General features: G+C 44.7%; 2 protein-coding genes across 5 annotated transcripts in view; both read left to right on the top strand.

Annotated features, from left to right (window-relative positions):
• The window catches only part of LOC115535440 (major histocompatibility complex class I-related gene protein), a 35,548-nt gene extending 26,661 nt beyond the window's left edge, over positions 1–8,887 (top strand). Inside the window, exons 4-9 of the mRNA XM_030346646.1 lie at positions 5,370–5,648; positions 5,989–6,288; positions 6,680–6,781; positions 7,627–7,653; positions 7,983–8,050; positions 8,291–8,887. Of these exons, the coding sequence (XP_030202506.1) occupies positions 5,370–5,648; positions 5,989–6,288; positions 6,680–6,781; positions 7,627–7,653; positions 7,983–8,050; positions 8,291–8,392 (878 nt within the window). The 3' untranslated portion in view covers positions 8,393–8,887. The remainder of the gene's footprint in view (positions 1–5,369; positions 5,649–5,988; positions 6,289–6,679; positions 6,782–7,626; positions 7,654–7,982; positions 8,051–8,290) is intronic.
• Positions 1–23,492, top strand: part of LOC115535454 (major histocompatibility complex class I-related gene protein) — a 62,838-nt gene that overhangs the window by 5,556 nt on the left and 33,790 nt on the right. Inside the window, exon 1 of one of the 4 annotated variants that reach the window (XM_030346690.1) lies at positions 9,167–9,310. The exons of the other annotated variants lie outside the window; for them this stretch is intronic. Within the exon in view, the coding sequence (XP_030202550.1) occupies positions 9,256–9,310 (55 nt within the window). The 5' untranslated portion in view covers positions 9,167–9,255. Of the gene's footprint in view, positions 1–9,166; positions 9,311–23,492 lie in introns of those variants that run through there. 4 annotated transcript variants of the gene reach the window in all.

The following is a 23,492-nucleotide window of genomic DNA, read 5'->3' as shown; positions in this document are numbered from 1 at the left end:
AAAATCTAAAATACAAGAAAAACACAAAAACCTACATTCAACCAGTGGGGTACCCTCACATGGCCCCTGACTCTCTGAGGAGGTAGATACCTCCAGGTACCCCCTCCATGCTAGGGCGCCCTGAATTTATGTCTATTAACAGCTCCTCCACCGGGGTCAAGACAATTTGAGGGCCAGATCCAGTCTGCCGACTGTCGGCCTTTTCACGATTGGCTTAAAAAAAGTGTTTATTTAAATTTATACCAATACTATTGTGGGAAAAGCTTACCAGTTTGTTTGTTTTTATACTTCATTTTTACTTGATCCGCTGACCGCTTGGGAACCATTGGAGTATAAACCGGGTAATGTGAGACATTGGGTAATGTGAGACACCCCCTGTATCTAGGCAATGGTACACATTTGTGGTCATGTGACCATTATGTTTTCAAGCCCCTTCCATTTCCCCTTGGCCATGAGGGAGAGAACCTCCTGGTGCTGTGGAAAGCATGTTTTTTTTCACAAAAATATTTTTTTTTGCATGTAAAAGTAAATTTTCTTGCTGTCAACTTAATCAACTGTTGTGCCAAAGCTAATTGATTCAGGTAGAAAAACTTATATCATACATGTTGATGAACTACCAACATATAAAACCATGTAATCATGCTAGCTGAAGATTAGCCTGAATTACTAAGAGAGGTCGTTTTTTCTAAAATGGTGGTGGTGGGGGAAAGTGAGACAAATGCTGCGGGGTAAAGTGAGACAGGGTCTCACTTAGTTTGTCTTCCCCAGAGTTAAGTTTAAGGACTACCTCATGATAGGAGCACCTCCAGGAGCCAAAAGTACCTCCACCAGAACGGGATGGATGAATGAAGACACCTGGCCTGAGTTCCTTGATCACCTGATACAGCACACTAACTGCACCCCTGACCGTCCCATGCTGCTTATCCTGGATAATCTTAAGGCTCACATCTCACTCAAAGCAGTAGAAATAGCCAAGAGCAACGGTATTGTTCTGCTCACTCTCCCTCCCCACACATCCCATCGCATGCAGCCTCTCGACGTGACCCTGTATGGCCCGTTCAAGACCCAATACAGCCAAGCTCTTGATGGGTGGATGAGATCTAACCCTGGAAAAACAGTCTCCATCTACCAGATTGCAGGACCTGTGAACGAGGCCTTCATGTCAGCAGTGACACCACGCAACATCACTTCTGGATTTAGGTCCAATGGGATTTTCCCATATAACCGAGACATTTTCCCTGATGGAGCGTTTGCACCATCCATGGTGTCAGACCGGCCAAACCCTGAGCTGCAGCCTGCCACTGCAGATGATCCGGATGGTCCACCCACTGCAGCTGGTCCACCCGCTGCAGATGGTCCACATGGCTGTGCCCCACCAGCTGACAGATGTGCCACGTGTTCCCAACCGACCTGGGTATGTGTCTCCTCGCGAAATCGTACCACTTCCCAAATTTTCCCCCAGAACACAAACCAAACGAAAGCGTGTGAAGACAGCCATCATAACTGATACTCCTGAGAGGCAGGCAATTGAAAAGGCTTATAAAGAAAGTCAAAAGAAACCGGCAGGGAAAAAGCTAAATAGTAGTTAGCAGCTCTGAGGAGGGTGATGTCCCTGTCCCACTTGATGATGTGTCTGACGAAGAGAGCTCTGAGGATGAGAGAAGTGATCCAGGAAACACAGATCTGTCCCTGGGTGACTTTGTCATATTTAACTTTGCAACCAAACACAGGAGCTGACAGGATTCTAACTGTTACAACATGTGATGTTATGGTAGTTTCAGTGTGGATAAAGTAAGTGGATCAGTTTACCCACAGCTGATTCACTTTACCCCCTTGATTTCGCTGGTCTGTCTCAGTTTACCCATAAGATGGGGTAAAGTGAGACACAAGACCACTTTTTATAAAACAATCATATTTTCACTGCCCTTCGTCCTGAATACATTCTGATAATTTCCATTGATAGGAAACATCCTGAATTAATGGGAAATGTGTAAATTTGACTGATATGTAATTTTAGCTTGCTTAGAGGGGAGCAAATGTAAAAAATGTCTCACTTTACCCCACTCTCCCTACATATTTTTTTAGAAGAAAAGGGTTATGTGGTAGGAACGTTAAGAATGCTTAACTGGGATATTCATATATTCATGGCTCAAATATTAAGGATCATGCTTTTGACATGTAACTAACGCATTTACGAGGTCAGCGATCTGCTGCCAGGCTTTGGTTCTCCGGGTTGCAGAGGCTTTAGCGTTCCCTTTTCTTGTGATAATGTCCTCCTCCTCTTCATAGCTCTACAGGAGAACATGGAGTTCCTTTTCATTGAAATAAGCGGCCTGTTTCGCCTCCGTCCGTTGACTGATCCCCATTGACTTTGAATGGGGACGGACGCGCAATGCATTGTGGATCCGTCCGTTCCGTTGGAGCCTTCGGCTCAGTCAAGAAGTTGAAAAATGTTCAACTTTCTCGGCAGCGACGGATCCGTCATCCAATCAGATCGCAAATGTAAGCACTGTGACGCGACTCGGGCTCTGACGATACTGGAAAGCGGGAAAGCGGGTCATCTTGCATCGCAACAAGCAGGAAGTAGCGGGAAGAACCCGGCGAAGCGATTTGATTGGCTGACGGATGCCTCTGCAAAGACTGCTCCCCCATCAGTCAGCCACGCCTTCCCACGTCCGTTGACTGACGGAGGTAGTGGGCATGTAGGGTAACGCCTCGTGCCCACTACCTCCGTCCGTTGACTGATCTCCATTGACTTTGTAGGGGGACGGACGCGCAATGCATTGTGGATCCGTGCGCAGAAGGCTCCGTCAAAAAGTTGAACAATTTCACCTTTTTCGGCAGCGGCGGATCCGTCATCCAACAGAACACGTATGCAAATGTAAGCACTGTGACACAACTCGGACTCTGACGACCCTGGGAACCTCCCCTATCCGTCAGCCACGCCTTCCGACGTCCTTTGACGGACGGTGCAGTGGGCATGAGGCGTGCATAACCCGTGCAGTGGAACCGACAGCTCTGGTTCAGTTGGCACAGGGTCAATCAACCTAGAGTTCAGCGTTAACTCTGTGTTTGTTAAACCTCCGTTCGTGGAATACCCCACTGGACGGCCAGGGGGCGGAGCCATAGAGCAGGGGGAGGGGCCATGTGCCTTTCTGTCTAGAAGGATGGACAGTAGTGACATGTCTGCCTGTCTATAGTAATGAAATGTATTAACCCTATGTCCGTCTCTCTCTCTGTCTGTCTTTCTACAGTAATGTAAAATCTTAACCTGTCTGTCTGTCTACAGTGATGTACCGTATTAACCTGTCTGTCTGTCTGTCTGTCTACAGTGATGTACCGTATTAACCTGTCTGTCTGTCTGTCTACAGTGCTTCACTCTCTGCAGTATTTCTACACGGCTTCCTCTGGACTCCCAACCTTCCCAGAGTTTGTTGCTGTTGCGATGGTGGATGGAGTTCAGCTTGGGTATTATGACAGCAACATCCAGGGAATAGTGCTGAAACAGGCCTGGATGGACCAGTTCTACAGAGATCATCCAGGTGACCTGGAGACGAACACTGGAGAGGCTCTGGGTGCCCAGCAGAGACTCAAAGCCTTCATTCTGGATCTGAAGAAGCGCTTTAACCAGACAGGAAGTACGTTTATCTAATGTCTGACCTCTCACATATAGATATCCATAATTTAACCACAGAATAAAGTTTCACCATGCTCCTAACCAGTGTTCGAATTACCCCACCAGCTTCGGGAGGGGTCAGCATTTCCACTGAGTGGGCGATGGCGTCATTAGAAAGCCCTCAAAAATCAATTTGCATACTCCCCTAACTGAAAAAAAAAGACGTACATCACATCACTATAACTATAAAGCAATATATTATTTTGGACTGAAAGTAGGACAGTAGGCTAATACCACGGAGGAAAGAAATGACAAACATCAAGTGACTCAATCTAATTTGTTTGTTCATGAGCTACAAAACTAGTTGACTTGCATTTTTTCACAACTCATTAGGAACCTTCACCTTGATACCGTAGCTCTCCTCGCAGCTCTATTGGTAGCGACGAACACACATAACCTGCATCGCTGCCAGTGCCGCCGGTGTTTCGTAATGGAGCAATAGTCGAGTGATGTCAAGTAACAAAAGTCCAAAGATGCTGAAGGCACAGAAATGGTACAGTCCACTGTAGGGGTGTTTGAACTCCCCTATTCCTTGCATGATGAGCACAGATTGAGAAATACTACTTCTCGTAAATATTTCAGTACCCCCCAAACTGTCGTTATACACAATTTTTGGGGGTCCAAATCCCATTGGAGGGGGTCAGACCCCCCCAAACCCCCCCGTAATTCGAACCCTGCTCCTAAAAACACACACACACACACACATAAGCATGCACTCACGCACGCACATACACATAGTCAGTGTGGCAGTAAACAGTGTAGTATTACGCAATGTAGCAGTACTCAGTGTAGTTGTAATCAATGTTTGTATATACGTTTAAGAAGATACCAAGGCCTGTAGTGTGTGATCTTGAGTGTCCAGAATCCCAATATTAAATCAATACTATTTTTTCACAGTATTATCTACTGCTGGATATGTCTCATCTCATAAATCAATGAACATTATTCTAAAAGTTTGTAGTTAACATGACAAAATGGCCAACTCCAAAATACAAATACAATTAAATTTAATCCTGGAGGTGACTGTGTCTTTGTTTGTTCATCCGTTAAAGATAACCTCTGAACTGCTGAGGAAAGCCTCCTTTATGTATCCTCCATCGGAGAACCTGAGAAGTTCCACAGACAACGATTTCACAGCAAAGTACGGACACAGCTCGGTCCGTCAAGGAATGAATCAGACAAAGCTTATCCAAGATGAAAAGAAAACAACAAAGATAGCTAGCGGTCTAGCTGTATCAGCTCCACTCATCTGCTGGTCAGATGAAGGGGTTGAGGGTGGGTTAGGGCGGTGTAGAGCTCTGGCTGGTCTTTTTTTTTTCATCTATTTATTAATTTTAGTTATTGTTATAATAATGTTCACATGGTTTGTGTTGTGATGTATGTGTGTATTTGATGTTAATGAAAAATGAAATACATCTAATCTCAATCTTTCTCTTTTCCCTCCTTCCATTTCTCTCTCTCTCTCTCTCTCTCTCTCTCTCTCTCTCTCTCTCTCTCTCTCTCTCTCTCTCTCTCTCTCTCTCTCTCTCTCTCTCTATGCTTCTCTTTCTCTTCTCTTTCTCCTTCTCTCACTCTATTCTCTCTCTCCCTATTCTCTCCCCTCTCTCTCTATCTCCACACAATTCTCTCTCTCTCTCTCTCTCTCTCTCTCTCTCTCTCTCTCTCTCTCTCTCTCTCTCTCTCTCTCTCTCAGGTGCCCACATTGTTCAGAGGATGTATGGTTGTGAGTGGGATGACGAGGATGATTCTACTGATGGTTATAACCAGTATGGTTATGATGGAGAGGACTTCATAGCGTTGGACCTGAAGACCCTGACCTGGGTCGCTCCAGTACGTCAGGCTGTCCCCACTAAACAGAGATGGGATCAGGAAAAAGCGGGATTACACTTTGATAAGTACTTCCTCACCGAAAAGTGTGTTGATTGGCTGAAGAAGCAGCTGTCCTATGGGAAGAGCACTCTGCAGAGAACAGGTAGAGTCACATGACCTGGTGAGTGTTGAAAGACTCACGTCTCTCTCTCTTCCTCTGCCCCCCTCGCTCCCTATCCCTCTCCCCCCTCTCTCGCCCCACACTATCCCTCGCTCTCTCTCCCTGTCCCCCCCTCGCTCTCTCTCCCTCAGCCCCCCACTCTCTCCTTCCCTCTCTCTCTCTCTCTCTCTCTCCCTCTCCCTCTCCCTCTCTCTCCCTCCGTCTCCCTCTCCCTCTCTCTCTCTCTCTCTCTCTCTCTCTCTCTCTCTCTCTCTCTCTCTCTCTCTCTCTCTCTCTTTCGCTCTCTCTCTCACCCCCTCTCTCCTTCTCTCTCTCTCTCCAGAGCGTCCGCGGGTGTCTCTGCTCCAGAGAAGCCCCTCCTCCCCAGTGGTGTGCCATGCTACAGGCTTCTACCCTGACAGGGTGGTGATGTTCTGGAGGAGAGACGGCCAGGAGCTCCATGAGCAGGTGGACCCCGGGGAGGTCCTCCCCAACCACGACGGGACCTTCCAGGTCAGCGTGGACCTCAACCTCACGGCCGTCCCACAGGAGGACTGGGGGAGGTACGAGTGTGTGGTCCAGCTGAAAGGCATCGAGGACATCTCCACCCCCCTGGACACCGCCCTCATCAGGACCAACTCGGGTAAGACTGGTGTTGGAGGGGATGGAGGTGGGGAACACATGTCTCACCACCTCCACCTGACCTCATCACAACCACTGCCAGGTGTACCTGGACACTGCTGAAGCTACTGGGTAAACACACAGCTCTCAGGAGTAGCTCACTGCAGCAGAACACGGTGGATTGTGGGTAAATGAGTTCTATGAATAGGGCTAGGCTCAGATCAGTCCCAGAGTGACCCTGAGCTCCAGAACAGATTCTAGAGGAATAGTTACACTGACGTTGTGTTAGTCGTGTGTGTAGCATCACGTGACCGTTGACATGTGGTTCAATGATGGAGGGATGGATGGGGGAGGGTCTCTGTCCAACATCTATTTATTACACAACTGATTGTATTTGTTTGATGTACCTTCAGTGTACAAGAGTGGCATCACCATCCCCATCATCATTGGGTTCGTTGTTCTCCTCCTCGCTGCTGCTGCTGTTGTCGGAGTCCTTCTGTACAAGAAGAGGAACGGTGAGAGGATCAAACTCTCTAGGAGGAATGACACCTGACCTCCACCTGCCCCTACTTCCTGTCCCCTTCCTCTGATTAGTACTCTTCACCCACTAGTGGTCTGGTGGTAGAAACCTCTCCACCTCTGAATGATGAACCTCCTCCAATTTCCACAGTGACGGTGTGGCATTAAGAATATGAGGGTGCACTCACACTAGGCCATCTGGCCGTGGCTGTTGGCCGTTTTCACACCTAACCGTGCTCAAATGGCCCCATTGTTCTCTGGCCTGCTCTCACACTAGGCCATCTGGCCGTGGCCATTGGCTGTCGCAACTGTGGCCTGGCCACGGTAGGCTCTTGTACATACGTCATCACGTCGTAAGTAACACGTCATCGCCAAGCGTCCGCTGCATGGACCATAATAAAGTCTGCCGCCAGTCAGAGTTTTAACAACAATGGACAACAACACAGAGAACACAGTTCGCACTTTGCTGAGTCTGTTGCTTATTTGGATATATGTTTACCGTTTAATGGGAAAGAAGGCTCGTCACCTTTATTATGTCCGTGGTCGTCGCATGGACTATACGTTATCCAGCTCAGGTTGCGTAGCCGTGCGTGTGCGCATGCCGGCTCATTAGCATCTGTACCGTAGCGGCCCGTACCATAGCAGCACACCTCTCCCAAGTGGCCAAGTTGGCCTGGCCTGGCCAGACTGGCCACACTCACACTGGCAGATTTGAGCACGGTTAGGTGTGAAAACGGCCACGGCCATGGCCAGATGGCCTAGTATGAGTGCACCCTGAAAGTATAATAACATGAGGATATTCACCACTGTTACAACGCTAAACATTTCTCTTGATCCTTAGATTCAGACAAGCGACACAAACCAGTTGGTGAGTAAAATTCACTGGACTATTCAGCTCTATAGATTAAGATACATCTAGCTCACTGGACTATACAGCTCTATAGATCTAGATACATCTAGCTCACTGGACTATACAGCTCTATAGATCTAGATACATCCAGCTCACTGGACTATACAGCTCTATAGATCTAGATACATCTAGCTCACTGGACTATACAGCTCTATAGATCTAGATACATCTAGCTCACTGGACTATACAGCTCTATAGATCTAGATACATCTAGGTCACTGGACCATACAGCTCTATAGATCTAGATACATCTAGCTCATGACTCCTCCCATTCTGATACTTCCCAGGTTCTGACACCAGCTCTGAGAACACTGAGGGGCAGAATCCGGCTCCTGAGGCCCAACCTCTGACCACAGTCAGTACTTTACCACTTTACAATACTTATTCAGACTCATATGTTCACAGTTATATTTATTTGCAGCCTACATTATCACAGCAATAGTAATAGTACTATATTACTGTGATGACAGTACGTCATCACAGTAATATGAGTATACTGTTAATATACACTAATAGATCAACAGTACAACATCACATTGATAATGTGTTTAATGTTTAATGCTGACTTGTACTTTCTTGCTGTTTAGGTTTGTAGTTAAATCATGAAGAGGCTTCTCACGTTCAGCTTCCTAAACCAGGATGGAGTGGATTGCAGTTCATTTATAATCCTTACAAACAGGCTTGGGACTTCAGCTAACTAAAGATGATATATTTGCTTAATAACAATAACATTCATACTTAACTTTATCTTGATAACAACCATTTATCCGTAAAAATTGTATATCAATTAGATCGAGCTAGACTGCTCTAGCATGATTCGGTTTTTTTGTATTTTTACCAAAAAATGTAAATTGGATTAAATACTAACGTTTTTTTTAATCATCCAAATGTAAAAATCGCTGTATTCTTGTTTGGGGTTATTTGGTCAATATAATCCCCCCAAAAAATCAGAAAATATTCGCAATATACTCTGTTTATAGGTTATGTCCTTTCATTTAGTGAAGTTATTGGGCTTAGTGTGACCAGAGTTCATATCTTTGATGATCTTCCTCCACTAGCGTCCTGATATCAGATGTCTTGACAAAACACACACACACACACACACACACACACACACACACACACACACACACACACACACACACACACACACACACACACACACACACACACACACACACACACACACACATTAAACCACACATTCATAAACACACATATCAACACACATTTAGCTGAACTGTATACATCTAATCATATATATGGATGAAGATTAGATATAGCTAAAAAATATGGTGAACATTATATATAAACGAACGTTATATCTTTCTGAACGTTATGTATAAGTGAACATTATGTATATCTGAACATTGTTGAAAATGATGTAATGCTGAATATATATTTAAGCCAGCTGAACATAATATTGTAAGAACAATTCATTAAGGGTTACATGAAACTTGGTCGCTGTAACAGTGTGTGAGCATCAGTCCGTCTGATGTTCGAGTCGAAGTCACGTCTCTGTGGATAATCTCATCGAGCTGTTCTTCTGAATACATCGATATGAAGGCGCTAAGAGGGCTGCTGCTGTTGGTCTTTGGTCACGGTGTGTCCTCAGGTAAGACTGACTCAAGTTTTTCCTGTTCAAAACTATTATTCCATAGTTGACTATTAATCAATAGTTGACTATTATTCAATAGTTTTATTTAAACGTTTCAAAAGGTTTGTTTCTGGTCCCTGAATAGAAGACATTTAGTTGATTTCCTTGTAAAACTGAAAACCATTCGCTTATCATCCCAAATACGACCAATTAATCCACAACATGATTAATCATTGACTTTGAATATTCATTTGATGATGTTGTTCATGAATCAAATAAATATAATCTATTATCGCTACTAAACATTAAACTTCAGTTTGGAGTGATTCTGTTTAAATATACTTTTAATCCCATTTCCACTCTTCTTGTTTAACCATTAGTAGGTTGTACAAACAAATCCAACCTGAGGGTTCCCGCCAATTTCCTGTTGAATTTAGAATCAAAATAATTAATAATTAAGATTAAATCATGTTTTTAGATAAACGAAAGGGTCCCACATTACCTGTACGGCCAGGGGGCGGAGCCATAGGACAGGGGGAGGGGCCATATACCTGTCTGTTTGCTGGGATGTACAGTATTATGGCGCGTTCACATCGCTGGGAATTATGGGGAAATCATTTTCGCGATGTCGGAAAGTTCTCGTGAACGACACCTCATGCCGCTCTTATGATTCTGCTTCCGTTCAGCAACTGGGGCCAGATTTGCCCAAGACTTGCCCAGTTGATGACGTATGGTTTACTAGTGACGCTCATGAACATGACGGAACAGGAAAGTTTTACTCAATATAAAAGAATCAACCATCATATCACATTCTTTACTAGAGATTGACGTTGTAACCGTCTGTTGGCATCGACTTTGCTCAGTTTTAAACGTTGTGTACTGGTAAACCAGCTCTGGATAAGGGCATGTGTAGCCTTCCACACAGTGGCAATACGATGTGCTTCTCTTAAATAAAAGCTAGTAGGTGATAGGCTACAAGGAAATAAAGGCATTCGAACTTGAAACTGATCCTGCTAAGTTCTGTTTAGTTCTGACTGCTTTTTATCGGATAAAAAAAACCTGCTGTGAAGTAGATTTCGATACCCAACGCAGTGCACATGAACGGTCGCTGTCGGGAACACGCGTAAGCGTGAGCGTCACCAGGACCATGAACGCACCTTTAACCTGTCTGTCTGTCTGTCTGTCTGTCTGTCTGTCTGTCTGTCTGTCTGTCTGTCTGTCTGTCTGTCTGTCTGTCTGTCTGTCTGTCTGTCTGTCTGTCTGTCTGACTGACTGACTGACTGACTGACTGACTGACTGACTGACTGACTGACTGACTGACTGATTCACTATGAGGATTTCCTACATGGCGTCGTCTGGACTCTCAACGTCCCCAGAGTTTGTTGCGGTTGGGATGGTGGATGAGGTCAGCGGCGTCACTCTGCTGTTTTGTTCGGGGCTAAAGCCTCGGATGTTATTTAATTAGCCCCGAATATGATAACCTCAATATGACCCTCAATCCGAGTTTTCGATGACGATACAAACGTTAGGTTTTAAGCTTGGGGATGTTTCGACTTCATGTGTATTTTGCAGAAAATGGGCAACAGCGCCCCCTAGGGTCACACTTTTCGGTGGCTTCGCTCCCCATAAAAAGCTAGTCAGTGTTTAATGACGTTGATTTACCTTTGAGCATTTCCTAATATAGGCTACTGTGTAAAATGCTGTTTAGAATTAACTTTTCATATCAAGAAAGAAGAATCGAGTGACGCTCTTATTCCCGCTCTCCTAATTGCTTGACCGCGATCGAGCATCCAGGATCGATTGCTATTCCTTGGGTCCCCGGATGTTAACACTGAATTTTCTGACATTGAATTTTCTGACATTGAATATGGCATGAAAATTCAAAAATATTTACGTTGAATTTTTTAACGTTGAATATTTGATTTAGACATTTTTAACATTGAAAAATAAAGCTGAATATGATTTATTGAGTTACATTCAGAGGCAAAAAATCCAAAATTCATTTCAATGCATACATATTCAGTGCTTAGAATTCAATGGCTTTTTATTTTCAAAATCCGATGGCACAGATTTACTTCCATACCTATCCTATCCCCAGTCAGATCCGTGCGTGTGTGTGTGTGTGTGTGTGTGTGTGTGTGTGTGTGTGTGTGTATATATCCCTGAACTGGCTTGCCCCTAATTCCAGAAGGCAATTCCATTGGTCAATACTTACATTCAAATGCATCCATCTCAATTTCCCTTCATATTTGAAACAACTCTTAATCCCTCTAACTTCTCAATACAGCCTACGGCACATGGACCACCTGTTTCTAGTTAAACCTAGAATCAGGAAAGAAATTGGTCGTCGGGCATTCAAATTCAAAGCTCCATCAGATTGGAACAACCTTCCCTCCTCACTTAGGTCTATTACTTCTTTCCATATCTTCAAATCATCTTTAGTTTTGCATTATAAAACATCCTGCTCTTGTTTCTGATCTATCTTACCTTTTCTCTCTAGGACTCATTCTACTCATACCTGCTTTCCTTTTGTCCACTATACTATTTACATGTGTGTATCTGGGTTGAAATATGTACTGTATATTCTACTTGTGCATGCAAGAAAATGTATTTATTGTATGTAATGTATATTAATATATTTGATTGTACTCTGTGTAATACTGGCTGGTAGGGGGTGGGAAGGGGGGGGGTAGCTATAGGGAGCATTGTTGGAGTGTGTGTGGGTGTGTGGGTGTGTGAGTGTGTGTGTGTGTGTGTGTGTGTGTGTGTGTGTGTGTGTGTGTGTGTGTGTGTGTGTGAGTGTGCGTGCGTTTGTCCTTGTGCTTATGTGTTTGAATTTATGTTTATAATTTACTTTTTACTTTCATTGTATTATTTGTCATTATTGTAAGGACCCCCTCGAAAATGAGATGATACATCTCAAGGGGCTATCCTTGAAATAAAGAAATAAAGAAATAAATATGTGTGTAAGGTCTGCCTCACTTTATTCATTTTACTCTGCGAAAAATTGAATGGAACTTTAGATGTTTGGGGATAAGCAGCATAGCAGTCAGGTCGATATTTAAAGCTATAATAAACCGCGTAATTCGTTTATTTAGATAAAGCATTATGAAAAAGTTTGCATGCACAATAAAGCATATGATGTTTATGAAACTTAGAAATCCCCACCCAAATCTATTCTCTTGACTAGAGGCAATAAAAATGTGATATGTGTGGAAGAGAGACGGAGAAGGGAGGAAGGAGAGGAGAAAAGGATTAGAGGGGAGAAGGAGAAGAGAGAAGGAGGAGTAGTATTTAGTGACCAGAACTGTATGGAGTGTGTCTAGTGTGTGTGTGTGTGTGTGTGTGTGTGTGTGTGTGTGTGTGTGTGTGTGTGTGTGTGTGTGTGTGTGTGTGTGTGTGTGTGTGTGTGTGTGTGTGTGTGTGTGGGGGGGGGGTATCTATATAGTTTGTATCTATATTAAGTTAATCTTTGGTGTGCGTCTATTTGGTGCGTTGATCTTTATGGTGTGCATCTATATGGCTTGTGTCTATGGTGTGTGTGTATCTATATGGTGTATAGGCTACCTATGATGTGTGCGTGTATATAAATGGTTTGTATCCATCGTGTGTGTCTGCATATGGTTTGTATCTATATGTTGTATGTGTGTGTGTGTGTGTGTGTGTGTGTGTGTGTGTGTGTGTGTGTGTGTGTGTGTGTGTGTGTGTGTGTGTGTTAACGTGTGTGGTGGTAGGCGATGACTCCAGTTTAACCAGTGAACGAGTCTCTCTGGTCTCTATGATGAAAGCTTCCTTCTCACTCCTCAAAGGGCCGTTCAGGATGCTGCCAAGTTACGGTTGCAATGGAGACGGTATCTCGCAGAGCGCTCAGAGAGCAGATGTTCTCGTGTGGTAACATCGCACTCTGCTGTCCACATCCGCTCACTACACACACAGGGACGCAAGATCACACGTGCGTTGAGTTTAACTAATTAGCTCCCCTGCCGCCAAGTGGTTTTCTGGTGCGTTTCACTTAAGAGGGAACCGGACAGTACGTTGGTGTCCTCCACTGTATGGTAGTTCCCAGAAACCAGAACGTGTGTGTACTGTTTTGTTGAGGTCTGTTGTGACTTAATCTCTTCCTGTTTCACGGGTTAAAGATTTTTTGAAGTAAAGAGGAGCATCTCATCTGAACCTGATGTGAGTAGAATTGTGTGACTTGTGACGTATGTTGAATATAAATCACTGATTATGTCTGAAGGAAATCGGGGATTGTGGTGTTTTAACTCTCATTTGAAATTGAAATAATGATTCTACCTGAAAGTAACATTTTAGAGACTATACATTCAATCTTGTCAAAGTAAGAGGTAAATCACTCTTGACTAATGACAGTCAAATAATTAGTATAACTTATATTAAAAAGCTGGATTACTTCATTATCTTAATCATTATTTAAAAGTTGGATGATCCCAAAAGCCCAAAATTTGTCATTCATTTATCTGATTTAATGGCGATGGTAGATGTTGAACTGTGGGACAGGGCCCAAGTATGGGGACCATGAGTAAACTGTTCCTTCCTTCAAAGGTCTAGCATGGATATTTAACTGCAGTTCTGTGAGTATCCCAACTTAACCATGAAGATGAACTGCAAACTGTAAGTCATAAGTTTCTCATTACTCTTGGGCACATTGATGTATTTTGGCTTCCTGGTGAGTTAACCTGTTACCTGAAGGTTGATCTGAGTAGTAAGGATGTTTTATTGGTTCATGGGTTACTTGGGTGTTTGGTTTATGTTGGTTTTAATGATTTGTTAAAATGGTTACAGGCTCCAAGTTATTGTTGTAAGCTGGAGTAATGGGTTGGGTTCTGATATCTTCAGTCTTCTTTCCAGCTACTCTCCTGAGCTCTGCATCTTCATCACATGAGTGTTGCTTTACTGAGGAGGGTGTGGTCTGAGTGAGCAGAGGTGCATACTGGGGTACAGAGCTGTCTCTAGTCTACAGGTCTGTAGACACGCCCCCTCAGGGGAAACCGAGTGTTTGAGAAACCGTTGTGACGTCAGTTACATGGACTGGAATGTTCTTAAAGTTGGAGACAGGGATTCAGAAGGAGAAACACCAAGGGGAGATGAGGGGGCTCCTCATCTCAACGACTAAAACACAACTTCAGTCTGACACAGAGAACCATGGAACACATTCAACAGTCCCCTCCAGGCATCGTGACTCCTCAGGAACAGTTTTATTTCCAAGAAGGTCTTATTTGGGGCCATCCCCAGATGGATCCTGCTCCTCAAGAGCCACCCCCCTCCACTGGGTGGTCATCTGAACAGATGACCTCCTTCCTGTCCTCAGGCTGACTAAAGCTGCACCGTTTGCATCTGTGAAGGCCCCTCATTCAGGAAACCACTGGACTACAAAGACATGACTTCAGAGACATTGAATAAACCTGGGACACATTTTGGAGACGCCAAGCATAATCCATCACCAATGTGGGACGCCACTGAAGAATGTTGTACATAATTTACGTCTCTGGAGACATTGGTTGTTCTGTTCTGGGTGCCCTGGCAGGAGAGCTGGGGTTGGATGATGGAACGTTATTTGGCATGAGGTTTTTACCCTGCATGATTGTTTGGCCTTTTATGGCTCAGTGGTGTGTGTGTTTGGGTTTGACATGAGATGGATGATTTTTGAGCATTGCTTGGGTTCTTCTGTGTGTGTCTCCCACACACACCTGGCATGGGGTTCTACGTGTGTTTGGTTCCACCTGGCATGGGGTTCTACGTGCGTGTTCTGGGTTCTATGTGTGTGTGTGTCCGGCTTGCTTTGACAGTGCTAATGTTCATACGGGGGTCTGTGTGATTGGCTTGGGATATTGGAATGGTCAAATAAATCATACCTGATGGATGACCACACGTTTACTTAAGGGCCTCCAGTAGACATGAAGAGCCCTGAGCGACGCTCCGGAGCGATATCCAACACACTGGGCAGGAAGGAGAGTATCCAACTCAAGTGTAAAAGGATGCAAGCGGGTGTTCGGATCAGTGACTTCAAACTAGGACTACACCAATCAGGATCAATGGAGGATGGACACCTAAAGGCATTCCACAAGGAGAGTCTGAAGTTGGAAAGGGACCTAAATTGGTATTGAAGATGACCTTCAGACCTGTAATGAGACGGCTCTTCCTACCTGGCTGGATTGATGGAGAGCCCTGTGGATATTGTCTTGCTCTCCGTTGCACGTCTTCTCAGGCTGTACTGTATTTGTTTCGGACAGGACTAGCTGAACGATTGGTTCCCTTAAATCAGAACCAATCTGGGAACTCCAACTAGTGCGCTCTTCGAGCTGAAGTTGTGCTCTTCGAGCTGAAGTTGTGCTCTTCAGCTGAGGAGGTAAGGAAACCTTCACTGGGGCTTCAAGGTGTAAAGAGGGGAATGTTTCAAAGTGTTCCATGGTACTCTGATGAAGACCGTTGTTATGTTCCACTGGCTGAGAGGAAGAACCCTCACATCTTCCTCTTGGCCTTTCTCCTCTGAGAATCCTGGCGCCATCTAGAAGGATATTCCAGCTCATGTAACTGATGTCACGACAGATTCTCAAACACTTGGTTTCTCCTGAGGGGCGTGTCTATAGAACTGAAGACTTCAGACAGCACTGTATCCCAGCATGCATCTCTGCTCACTCAGACCACATCCCCATGAGTAGGATGCAACACTCTAGTGATGGAGATGTAGAGTTTTATAAGTAACGAGGGAGCAGACAAAGGTGATTAGAACACAATGGCATGTCAAGTCTGTAAATCTTTAAACCATGAAGATGGTTGGATAGTTCAGGAATTGGGTTTCTTTTGAATATGGGCAGTCCTTTCACTCAGATGCCCACATCTCACTGGACCTGTACATGTGTTGGCTGGCCGGCATGATTTGCTGTTGGTGATGAGGCGGTCAGGGTGACATTGCAGGGCTATGGTCGGCTCTCTGTGAGCGCAGCATTTAGATTTGCTCTGTATGGTTTGTACCTTGAATAATCTAGATAATTGTAAAATGTAGTCACAGTTTTGGATTGAATGATTTTAGGTTTAAAGTTGTTGTGGGACGTACATGGTAGTTTGGTTCTTCGTACGGTTTTGAGTGATATAATTTGTACACACTGGGTGCATAATAATGTAAAGGTACACTGAATAGTAGTAATGACCAACAGCAACAAACAGATCACATCAAGGTAAGTCTGTTGGCTGTGTTTTAATGAAGACCATCGCTGGACTTCAGGATCTTCCTCCGTTCAGCTCAAGGTGAGGCTCTGGTTCTGTTTTTTCTTTGGTTGGTTCCGGCCGGAATGTTCGGATTTCAGTCGGACGGTTTGTGCTTCCCGCCATGGACGGTTCTGAGTGTTGACGTGACGGGACTCTCGCTGCGTACAAAACATCGTTCTACTTGCGGGTCCATTTTTTACATCAGTGAAGGCTGAAAATCATTTGAAGGTGGAAGACAATTTGACATTTCTTCAACGGAACCCAGCACCTAAATATGGCTGAGTATATTTGATTTAATATCGATACTGCTTAGTGTTCTTTGTTACTTCAGCTTTTGTACATTCTAAATATCTGCTGTCATTAATTGCCACAGAAGTTAAACCCTACCCAATGAAATGACGTTAAACAACGACTTTGGTGCAGAGTTACCAACTGGATAATATCAAAGCTAAAATAATGGCGGTCCTTCCAGTACAGTTACAGTAGAAGATACTCTAGAACTGTACAAGGTTAAAAAGGTAACATGTAGTTTGTCCCAAGTTGTCTGCCTCCTCACCCAGAGCAAGACCTCCACCTCCTCACCCAGAGCCAGACCTCCACCTCCTGTCAGAAGTCCTCCAGAACAGGTCAGTGCTCTGGTGTGTGAGTAGTCTCTTCTCAGGTCAGTTTCAATGCATGGCCTGAACCACTTCTTTAAACTTGTGGACTGCTCTGTCTTCATTCCGTAAAATGGGATGCTCATGTCTGGTCTCAAGTCTTTTCTAGCCTCGAGTTATAAATAGTAGTTCAATTAATTGTGTAACTCGGTTTCGGATGAGTCAATTAAGTTTATTGTTGGGAAAATGCTGGTATAAACCTGCTGCTGTAGCTGAAAGGTGAGGCTGGGGACCGGAGGCTTGTGGTGCCAGGATGGACCGGAGACTGAGGCTGGAGATGGGGACCTGCAGCACCGGACCAGAGGGTAACCATCACCAAGCTCATCTGAAACACTAAAATCCACGGTAGTTTAGGTCTGGTTTTGATCATCTTATGACTTTAAATCAGTGCCAAGCTGTGATTGGAGTTAATTCATACGGGGGTTATGCAAGAGTCATATGAGCCATTATTGTTACGAGTGCTGCTACGACCGTAGTGGATGAATTGCTGAATGCGTCAATCTGCAGACGTTGTCTAATTTAAGTGTTTAAATATGTTTAAATTTGTCTTCCATTTTACAAGTGAACCTCAGATGCAGGAGGTGGGGTGTGTTGCGTCCCCAGGTGATTTACTGCTGAGACCAACTGTGTTTGTAACCAGACCAGGAATCCATGGCTGAAGGAGCTGATGGAGGCCCTGCCTGGTGGAGGAGCTGGGGGAGGCCCTGCCTGGTGAAGGACGTCTGTCGTGGGGTAGATGGAGCTTGACTCTGAAGTGATCATCACACTCACTGCCACTTCTCGTAGAATACTGCTACCACAAACTGCCGGTGTTTGTACCATATATACCAGACGACTACATCTGTTTTACCACATGTTGAAGCAAGACTTCCGCTGTTTGTTCCAGACCAGGACTCTGTCTGAGGAGAGCTAATGGAGGAGCTGAGACTCTGGAGGATGACATCACTCTACCAACCAGGATCCTCGTAAGTTTGCATAAAATAAACAGAGTGGACTTGTTGTAACGCAGGATTAGTTTGTCCAGTACAAGTTACGGTATACTACTGTGGTTGGTTACCAGACAAACTACAGCTGCTACTTTGTTACGCGCCATAAGAGCCCAACTACTCCTGTGTTTCTGACCTTACATTAGAGCCCAACTACTCCTGTGTTTGTTACTTTACATTACAGCCCAACTACTCCTGTGTTTGTTACCTTACATTAGAGACAAACTACTACTGTGTTTGTTACCTGATATTAGAGACAAACTACTCCTGTGTTTGTTACCTTGCATTAGAGCCCAACTACTCCTGTGTTTGTTACTTTACATTACAGCCCAACTACTCCTGTGTTTGTTACCTTTCATTAGAGACAAATTACGTTTATAACCAGACCAGGAATCTGGTGGACTGATGGAGAGGCCGTACATCTGGAAGGCAAATCCTGAGGACATCCAGGACTCTACCATCATGGATTCCTCGTAAGTTTGCATTATCTGGACATAGTGGACTAGGTAGGGGGCTGAGGGTTCAACTCTCAAACCAATGGTGCCGGGTTCAAGTCCTCAGAATACAGTGATGCATCCTTGAGCAAGGCGCCCTAAAGCCTGCCTGCTCCTTAATGACTTATCTTTGGTTCAGATAATGTTGCATCTTTTGAATATTGAACCTAATCAATGTCCTTGTTTGGTCCGGGCAGACACACCTGAGCTGAACCTCACCTGATCCTGTTTGGTCGGGGGTAGACACACCTGAGCTGAACCCGCCTTGATCCTGACATCCTGCTGGTCCCGTCTCCTCAGTTCATCTGAGCCTCGTCCTCCACGAGGACGAGGCTCAATGGATCAATGACCTCCAGTGGGAGTGATCTTCTTGACCCCACATGTAACCGTGTGCTTCCACACATCTTTCTCTCACGTCTGTCACTAACCTCACTACTTCACTACTCTCTACTGCTTCCTCTTCTTCTCCCTTCTCTGTGGTTCGAACCTTTACACTGAAGGCGCGTCTTCCTGCCCTCAGAGGGTTCAGCGTTAGGGTTGAGAGTCAGGGTTTAGAGTCAGGGACAGAGCTGGTCAGGGAGGACTGCTTTTAGACAAACCTCTTCACTTGCTTTCGGAATGGTGGTGTCATTTTGAAAAGATTAATTTGGGAAAATGTTTTCCTCTGCTTTCCTTTACAAAATTAAACTTCTGTCAAGTGTTTTTGTTTATATATTAAAATCCCACATTGACTTCTACATGTTTGGTGCGGTTCATTTAATTGTCCTTTAACTTGGTTAATGTCAAGCTAAACTCCTGCAATACATTTAATATACATGCACATAATGCATTTTGTAAAAATATGAAACCTCCATATTACTACTAAATTCAAGCCTATTCATGTATTTAACAATGTACATACTGCCCCGCAGGCCATTCTCTGCTACTTCAACACGTTCAATCCACCAACCCGTCTCACATCAATGTACTATAGCTACGTTGGTTCAAACGGAAAATGTAGTTTGGTGTGAGACTGTCCAGCAGAGGGAGCCATCATACACCTTAATTATACAGGAATGTCTGTATTTACATTATAAATTGTTCCATGGGCTGGTCTAGTTTGTCTGCAAATAACTCTGCCTCCAGCAACAGGATTGGTCGAAACATATGAAGTGAAAGACATAAAAGCCCAGTTCACCAGATCTGAGGTCAGCTGCGGTCAGATTTTGGATCATGAATGTATTGAGTGAACGACGTCTGAGCTAAATATTAACCACCTGGAACTTGGTTTCCTGGAGCTCAGAGGACGACGGGACGCGTGTTTACCTGGTCGATTAGGCCCTGAACGCAGACCCTGAACCCAGACATCCTAATCACAGACCCTGTGTTTAATTAGCCCCGATTATATAATTTTTTATTAGTCGCACGGTGCTGCGTGCGTGCATGTGTGTATGTGTGTGTGTGTTGCGCTGGAGCGCCGGCAGCAGAGAGAGCGCGTGGCAGCCTCTACGTTGTTATGGCAAGCCATCCCCGCCAGAAAACGGCATAATTTAGACGCGTATCACCTTCATTACGCCGTAAAAAACGCCGTAAAATGTAGAAAAACGCCGTATTTTACGCCGTCATGCGCAAAAAAGCGCCGTTTTTTACGCCGCAATTGAGCCTTTCAAGAGCGCGCGTAAAAAGCGCCGTTTTGAACATCAAACCGCACGTAAAATACAGCGCTTTTGTGCACATCACAACGCCGTAAAATACGGCGTTTCTTTAGTATGCTAATAATCTCCGCCCTTCTTTTCGCTCAGCCAATGCATTTGAAGTGTTTGCGCCCAATCGCTGAACAAGAGAAGCAGACCAAATCAGTTTAGCACAGATCTGCTTTGAGGAGTTCTCCTCTCATTTGTTGTTAGTTGTAGCGTCATATAGATATATATTAGTAAATCCAGTTACAACAGTGTGGTCACCATGGCCGTGGCCCAATCGATAGAGACGCTTGCTCTGTAGGCAAGAGGTTGTTTTAAAAAATAAATGAAAATACATTCGCGTCCTCGGCAGCCAGTCAGTTTCGTTCTCAGTGGGTGCTGGTCTCCGCCAGGGCTGCGCCTTGTCACCAATCCTGTTTGTGATATACATGGACAGGATATCGAGGCGTAGTCGTGGTGGGGAGGGGTTGCAGTTCGGTGGTCTGAGGATCTCGTCACTGCTTTTTGCAGATGATGTGGTCCTCATTGGATCATCGGCCTGTGACCTTCAGCACTCACTGGATCGGCTGGCGGCCGAGTGTGAAGCGGCTGGGATGAGGATCAGCACCGCTAAATCTGAGGCCATGACTCTTAGCAGGAAACCGGTGGATTGCTTACTCCGGGTAGGAAATTAGTCCTTAGCCCAAGTGAATGAGTTCAAGTACCTCGGGGTCTTGTTCGCGAGTGAGGGTACTATGGAGCTTGAGATTGGCCGGAGAATCGGAGCAGCGGGGGCGGTATTGCGGTCGTTTTACCGCACCGTTGTTACGAAAAGAGAGCTGAGCCGCAAGGCAAAGCTCTCGATCTACCGGTCGATCTTCGTTCCTATCCTCACCTATGGTCATGAGGGTTGGGTGATGACCGAAAGGACGAGATCGTGGGTACAAGCGGCCGAGATGAGTTTTCTCAGAAGGGTGGCTGGCATCTCCCTTAGGGATAGGTTGAGAAGCTCAGCCATCCGTGAGGAACTCGGATTAGAGCCGCTGCTCCTTTACTTGGAAAGGAGTCAGCTGAGGTGGTTCGGGTATCTGGTAAGGATGCCCACTGGGCGCCTCCATTGGGAGGTGTTTCAGGCACGTCCAGTGGGGAGGAGACCTCGGGGAAGACCCAGGACTAGGTGGAGAGATTATATCTCAACACTGGCCTGGGAACGCCTCGGGATCCCCCCGTCAGAGCTGGTCAATGTGGCCCGGGAAAGGGAAGTCTGGGGCCCCCTGCTTGAGCTGCTCCCACCGGGACCCGACCCCGGATAAACGGACGAAGATCATATGAGAGATGAGATGAGATGACAAAACAAATATACCTCTGTTGGTAAGGTACGCCCTCGGCAGGTTAAATTACCCTGGTTAAACTCTCAGATACTCAAACTCCTTAAACAGAAGGCTTCATCTCTCAAACTATTTAGATTACATCGAACACCTGAGAGCAAAAATGACTTCATAAAAATAAGAAATCAAAGAACTACGCAAGGCAAATACAATATATTTCCAACAGCAAATCACCCAATCCAAAGTCTCTATAGCAGACTCTTAAAGTCATCACCGGAGACAATGAAAAAAAAAAAAGGCCAAATCTGCAGATTTCTCTACATGGTAGTCTTATCTCAGACTCTGAAAAGATTGCAAATGCCTTCAACGAATACTTCATATTATCAGTTCAAGGATTAGAATCTGTCTTTCCCACTACCTCTCATTCCATATCTCCCCCATCCTCAACAACTGATATGATTTCTTTCTTTGAAATCACACAAGACGATCTGATGAAGAATGTAAACGCTCTAAAAAGACTCCCACAGTCGTGATAGTTATGGCTTAAACTCTATGTTTTTGAAGACTCATGCTAACAGCCTTATACCTCTTTTCCACCACTTAATCAACCTTTGTATTAGGCTGTCTATTTTCAGCTGACAACCCTTGTTTGGTCTCTAACTATAGACCTATAGCCATACTCCCAACAATACCTAAGCTACTTGAAAAAACCTTCTACAATCAATTAAGCTTCTATCTTGAAAGCAACAACAGGCCAAGTGACAGCCAACATGGTTTCCGTGTAAAGCGGTCCACCAAGTCAACTTTACTACTCTTAACTGAGGAAATTCGAAACTCTTTAAATAGAAGACACACCACTGGAGCAATTTTCATTGATTTTCGTAAAGCGTTTGAAACAGTAGACCACCTGATTTTATTATCCAAACTTCACTCTTTTAACCTATCACCCTCTGTTTTAGATATGATTTCCTCTTATTTAACAGACACATCACAAGTTGTGCAACATCTCAACCCTTAGGGTGTGGCATGGGTGTTCCTCAAGGAAGTATCCTTGGGCCTTTGCTTTTTCTTTTATACATTAATGATCTCCCACAAGTGTGCAACTACTCGAAATGCCTAATGTATGCTGATGACACTGTGCTCTTTCTGTCCGACTCTAACCCTGAATCCATAAACTCCAAACTGTCATCTGATCTTCAATCTTTGCATAAATGGTTAAATGACAATCACTAAACCATTAATGTTACAAAAACCAAATGCATGTATTTCCACTCATCCAGAAAGCATCTGTCCTTTACCAGTCCCATCATCTTTTCAAATCAAAATCTTATCATGGCCAAAACATATAAGTATATGGGTGTGTTACTTGACTCACACCTCACTTACCGTGAACACACCTCCAAGCTAACTAAAAGTTATATCAGAAACTAATGTATATAACAAGATTAGACCATACTTATCCTCAACTGTCTCCAAAACCTACCTGCATGCGATTGTCTTCTCAACCATCTCCTACTTTTTACCAATATGGTCTCTCACCACCAAGGAAGTTACTGAACCCATCGCACGGCTATACAACCGAGCTTTAAAGATCCCATGCCATGCTATTTATGGATGCTTTAATATAGGTATTAGTGGGCCACAAACACAGTATTCAAAGACGTCCCCGAAATTCAGCCGTGGTGCAGAGTTACAGCCACTCCGAACCTGTCGCACATTGAGCTTCCCCCAAACGCGCTGTTTCGGTGGGCGTGTCAAGGCAGGTCAAGGAGGGGGGTGGGGGTGTGGCCCTGAGCAGCTTGTAGCCACAGTACAATGCGCTCTGGTTACGGTGGGCGTGTCAAGGCAGGT

This window comes from Gadus morhua, chromosome 22, assembly GCF_902167405.1.
Source record: "Gadus morhua chromosome 22, gadMor3.0, whole genome shotgun sequence".
NCBI lineage: Eukaryota > Metazoa > Chordata > Actinopteri > Gadiformes > Gadidae > Gadus > Gadus morhua.
This window is presented reverse-complemented; position numbering and strand designations above follow the sequence as displayed.